At 43.0% G+C, this 6,000-nt stretch overlaps 1 protein-coding gene across 1 annotated transcript; it reads left to right on the forward strand.

Annotated features, from left to right (window-relative positions):
* Window positions 1-4,131: 4,131 nt before the first annotated feature.
* LOC137834126 (uncharacterized) lies at window positions 4,132-5,355 on the forward strand. Its single transcript, XM_068642189.1, has one exon. It carries the CDS (start codon window positions 4,132-4,134, stop codon window positions 5,353-5,355), a length of 1,224 nt encoding a protein of 407 aa, XP_068498290.1.
* The last annotated feature ends 645 nt before the right edge of the window (window positions 5,356-6,000 follow it).

The following is a 6,000-nucleotide window of genomic DNA, read 5'->3' on the forward strand; positions in this document are numbered from 1 at the left end:
TAACAAAATTTTCTATATAATTTAAATTTCAAATTGATACACAAAATTCATAAATTCTCATACAATTTCTCAAACATTTCACATAACCATCAAGTGTCTATCACGTTCATCATCCACATTACTCCTGTCAGATTTCTACTGACTCACATACTCAGACACTTGACTCTACTTCCGGAAGACTCGTGTATTGAAATTAGCATTCAGAGACCTGCACCTGTCATACTACTGCTGTGAAACCCTCACAACCATGTGCATAATTATCTCAATATCTCATCATCTTCATATGATAGGGTAAATCCATTTGATATGCTCTGATCAATTCTTTCAAACCTCAGACAGCCAAATGGACCTCCTTCGACTCTCACCAACTGAATAACTTCATCTATGTGATTCCATTATATCAGTAGAGTCAGGATCGTCTCATTCACAGGACACTTACAAATCAATACACCCTAATAACAATCTCAACACGGTATTTCCTTTTCCTGAAAATACTATGTCTTGATCACACTTTAACCTCATTACATACATCATTTAACATATCAATGCACCACTCAATCACATCATATTTAAACTTTCTAAACAATCAAAATATATCTCAAACTTTACTTAAACACATAATTAATTCCAAATATATTCTCTTTAAGTCAATCATCATTTAAAATCAAACAACCACTTCTCATCAAACATCTCACTTAAGTAATTCAACAAAATATTCTAAAATAGTTCAACTCATTTATATTATTATTCAAACACTTTCAATTCTCAATCACAAACACCTTCAACAACTTATTCACCTTAAAATCAATATAAAATATTCAAAGTCAACTATTTCAGTCAATATATTACTTTACTCTTCAAAAGAGACAATCCTGCAAGCAAAAACAATTGGAATTGGTGACCACATCACCCCCACATTCAGAATCTTCTAACCTAGGGTTTTAATGAAAAAAATAAGACTAGCTTCCATTACCTGGAATTGAGGAGATGCTCACTAAGAGCTCCAACCCACCAAAAGCTTAAGGATAACCCAACTCTATGAAAGATTCTGATCGGGCAGTCTTGTAAATCTCGCTGCCAGGAGTCTAATGGTGGACTCCGATCGTCAAACAGATGAGCGAGGAGGTCAGAATATTAGAGAGAAGGGAGAGGAAAGGAAAAAAGAAACTTTTAGAGAGATGATGGTTCTTTTAAAATGAAACCTGAATAACTAATTTTCTATTTATATAGCTTTTTCACTTTAATAATAAAATATTCAGGTGTCATTTTAATTGTACCATTTTTACTCTAAGACTTATTTTTCTCGGTCCTTACACACCTCCTCTTGTTTAGGCCACTATTTCTAACATTTCTTTCATTTTCTTGAGGGCACATGCGTTCAATAAGATCATCTCATAGTTGTATGGATGCTTTCTTCCATGTCCATGACGATTTTAATGAAAATGGTTGGTCTCAACACCTCTTCCCAAATTTGGAAGACTCTAAAAAATTATTTTGGCTCTCACAATCGAGCTCAAATCAATAAAATCAAGGTTCAACTCAAGACTCCAAAGAACAATCAGAACATTCATACATGTCTTCTTGAAATCAAGAAGACTGTTGATTCACTTGTTGTTATAGAAGCACCCATATCTATTGAAGAACATATTAAAGTTATGGTAGATAATCTCTCAAATGACTACAATTCCTTTGTTACGGTTGTTATGTCTAGGTTGAACCCCAACACTGTGGAAGACATTGAAGCGCTTCTTCTTGCTTAAAAAGACCATTTAGAGAAACAAACCAAAATTGATTAACATATTTTGCAAGCCAACATTACTTTGGGCCCATAGGTTCCCTCATAGTCGTCTTCTGTTCGACCAAGATTTAAAAGTCATTCTATATGTGGTACAAGAACATTTCCCAAATTTCTCATTGGAGCATCAAAATTTCCACGTCCTTTCCACCCCGGTCCAAATTCTTGCTAGCAAACATGTGTGCCAAATTTATGCCGAACTTGGACACACGATCTTACAATGTTGGAGAAGATTTGATCAACATTACTCACCATCTTTTCATGCTAGCATTTCTCAGCTTCCTTCCACAATAAGCGATACCTTTGATTCCATCACGTTGGACGTTCCTTCAACCCTTGACGATCCCTTCCAATACCTAGACAACAATGCTACCTATCACATAAAAAAATAATTCATCTATTTTTTTATGTGAAACATGAATATCAAGGCATTGAGACGATTAAAACTGGTAATGGCTTAGGTATTGGCACATGTATTCTTATTACTCTCTCGTTTTGCTAAAGATAATGGTGTATATTTTGAGTTTCACGCTAACTCTTGTTTTGTCAAAAATCAGGACACAAATCAGGTTTTTCTTCATATAATTCTTAAAGACAGATTATGTGTTTTTCCTATTGGAGTTGAAACTTAGTATTTGATGAATCCAATCCCTTGTGAAGACTTTGAATATATTTTGATTCAATGTTTGTTTGTCTTTATATATCAAGGTAAATAATCCACATAAATCCAAGAAAAATGTTTTTAAATATATCTAAAGCTTATAACAAATTGAAGACTTAATTAAATATGTTGATTTCATTCTTAAGTAAAATCAATTTGTTGAATTGATTTTCATTTCTGTACCGTACGGTCCTCGGGCGTTGACCAAAGTCAACACAGTGGGACCCCGAGAGAGGGATCCACTAGAAAGTACTGCAGGGCAGGAAGGAGTTTCTTTAAGGTCCACGACCTCGAGCGTTGACTGGCCTCGGACGTCGCCCAGGTTCAACATAATAAAGGCGCCCAGGAAGCTTGGCAAGCCAGGGAAGTGTCCCCTCCTGATACCCACGGGTAGGGATAACCGTGGAGAAGGCGGCACAGTAGGAGCGTGAAGGCCTCGGGCCTCGGCACCCAAGACAGTAATAATAGATAAAGAAAGGTGGTTTTCAAGCCACATCCCCAGTTACCAGAAGGGAGAGACCCAACTCACAAGGGATCCGTGAATGAGGTGTAGGGACGCGACAATACGCACCACCGTTGGAAAGCCACTGGGGCAGAGACGACCCATGGGAGGGTCACGTCCCAGAGGGTGATCTGCATGCATGGCACGTGAGGAAGGCAGAGAACTCCCAGGGCGGCTGACTCAAAGAATGGGCGCATGAGTTGACACCCATGCAGTCACCCCGCGCGAGTTGCACTTCGACAGGGCAACCTTACACACTGAGAAGGCTCTAAGACTGGGAACAGTGTTGCTAAGGAGCACCCCCAGAATGCGCAAGTCTCAAGATGACACGTGGACAGAAACACCAGGAAGGTAATATAAGGTTTTACGATAAACAGAATAAGGTACATTTTACACATTCTAAGACATTTTGACCGGAAGCTAGCATTTTCAGTTACGATTCAGTTACGCATTTCTTTGAACATTGACCTTACGGTGTTCTGCGACGAGAAGTGTTTGGTGTTTCCTGTTCAATAGCTGACTTGATCGTTGGAGTGCAAACGGCCGCGAGGGCGCCATTTGTCTCTCTGTTTCAGGTGTTCACGACAGAGGAAGGAGAACGTTGGAACAGAAGTAAAGGAGTTCTTAGAGCGCGGTTTGTAGAGACGCACGAAGGTTTTCTAGTCAACCGGCGGGAACATTTGGCGCCCATCGTGGGGCTTGGTCTAAAACATCTGTCCCACAGCAAGAAGGAGAAGATTCAGTGAGAGTTGTGGAAATTCGTCAAAGTTTTTCAAGATTCTTGAAAGGTTCGTCAAGAATCCTCAAGGTTTGCTCAGATTCACCGAAGAAAGTTCCAAGATTCGATAAAACAGTTCAAGATTCGCCAAGAAACATCCAAGAATGAGGAATACTAGGCAGAGTTCTACGGCGCATGTGGGAGGTGGGAGTTTGACCTTGCAGCAGGTCATGGAAATGATGCAGGGCCTCTAGGAGGCTATGGCGGCGTCGAAGGCGGAGCAGAAGCGTATTTAGTTGGACCTTGCGGCGTCGCAAGCAAGGAATGAGGAGTTGCACCGCACCAACGAAGAGTTGCGTCGTGGGTTACGCAACCAGGCTGGGAGTCGCGAAACAGAGGAGCAAGAGTGCACAGCGCCTCCCAGGGAGTTTCCTATGCCTTTCTCACAAGCAATCATGGATGTTGCTATCCGTGCCACGTTTGTGGGGTCGAAAGCCACGTTCACCGGGATGGAGGATCCAGAGGCGCACCTCATAGCATTCAATACTCAAGTGATGCTAATTGGCGGTTCCAACGCCGTCAGATGTAAGTTGTTCATGAGTACGTTGGTGGGAACGGCGATGGAATGGTTCATCAGCCTTCCAGATGGCCACGTGACTTCATTCACACAGCTGTCGAAGCTGTTCAGGGAGCAGTACATAGCGAATCGTGCTCCCCCACCCAACTCCTATGATCTCTTCGACGTAAGGCAGTATCAGGGGAAAACGTCGAAAGAGTTTGTTAATCGCTTTGGGGCACAGGTGGTGAGGGTCAACACCACGGATGAGTCGATGATAGTCCATGCGTTCAGAAAGGGAATCTTCCCTGGACCTTTCAGCGAGTCGCTCATCAGAAGTCGCCCCAATACTTTCGCTGAGATCAGGCGTCGTGCGATGGCACACATTGCAGCGGAAGGTGAAGTAAATGAGAAGCGCGTGAGCATCGTTCCCGCGTGTCCACTAGTTTCGTCGTGCGCACAGCCCATGAGGGTGAACGAGGCCGCGACGGGGAAGAGGGGTCAAGGAGGAAAGCGTCCCTACGAGCCAAGGAAGCCCCAGGCTAAGGGGTGCTCGGAGGAGAATAAGCCGGCGAGGCACAACTTTATGGTGGAGTTGAAAGACCTGATCGTTGTGGCCAACATAGCGGACAAGTTGAAGATGCCTATGAAGACTGATAAGGTGTTGGGACCACACAAGGATGCATGGTGCGAGTTCCACCAGGCGTTTGGTCATCTGATAAACAACTGCTTGGCGTTGGGGCATAAGCTGGATGAGCTTGTGAAGAGCGATTTCTTGAATGATTACCTGGCGGGGTCATTAGGGACCGAGGCCTTGAAGACATCAACAGAGGACCAAGCCCACGAGATGCCCATCCACGGGGAAATCCACACCATCTCAAGTGGATTCTCGGGTGGAGGGTGCACTACCTCTCAGCGCAAGAGGTACGTGCGTTCGGTAATGTCAGTAGCAGAACAGGTGGCAAACGACTCGCTCGACGTCGACCTCACGTTCACGAGGGCTGATCTTCGCGACGCCGTTCCACATGATAATGACCCCGTGGTGATTTCGGTTGTAACCGCGGGGAGGAAAGTACACCGAGTGCTGGTAGACCAGGGCAGTTCGGCAGATGTAATGTTCTAGCCTATGTTTAATAAGTTGCAGTTGTCTCCTGACCAGCTTAAGCCATACATGGGATGTTTGTATGGTTTTGCGAGAGATCAAGTGGAGGTGCGTGACTATTTGGAGTTGAGGATGACCTTTACAGATGGCTCCGCATCTCGCACAGAAAACATGAGATACGTAGTGATAAACGCCCACTCGACGTACAACATCTTGTTGGGAAGCCCGACCCTGAATCGGCTGAGCATGGTGTCCTCTACACGCCATATGAAGTTGAAGCTGCTCGATCTTAGTGGAAAGGTGATCGTGATCAAATCCGATCAGCAAGAGGCCAAGAAGTGCTACGAGAATTGTTGGGTTTAATAGTGCCAAAGTTCAAGAGGGGGGGTGAATTGACCTTTTAAAACTTCTTCGCAGAAACAGTGTTTAATCCAGTTTTACAGAAAATAAATCGATTTATGTAAAAATGAACAGATTTATTTCAGCACTGTTTTTTGTTTGAAAACGCTTTTAATACAGCAAGGTTAATCACAAGACTATGCAGTGAGAATTTCCAGCAGCACACACACAGATATCAGATTTGAAGAACAGTGAAACACAAAACTGCAAGTTTCAATTTCAAGCAAGTGATTAAGGTTCAATTGATAGTATGCTAGTTAATTGAGT

This window comes from Phaseolus vulgaris, chromosome 5, assembly GCF_000499845.2.
Source record: "Phaseolus vulgaris cultivar G19833 chromosome 5, P. vulgaris v2.0, whole genome shotgun sequence".
NCBI classification, from domain to species: domain Eukaryota; kingdom Viridiplantae; phylum Streptophyta; class Magnoliopsida; order Fabales; family Fabaceae; genus Phaseolus; species Phaseolus vulgaris.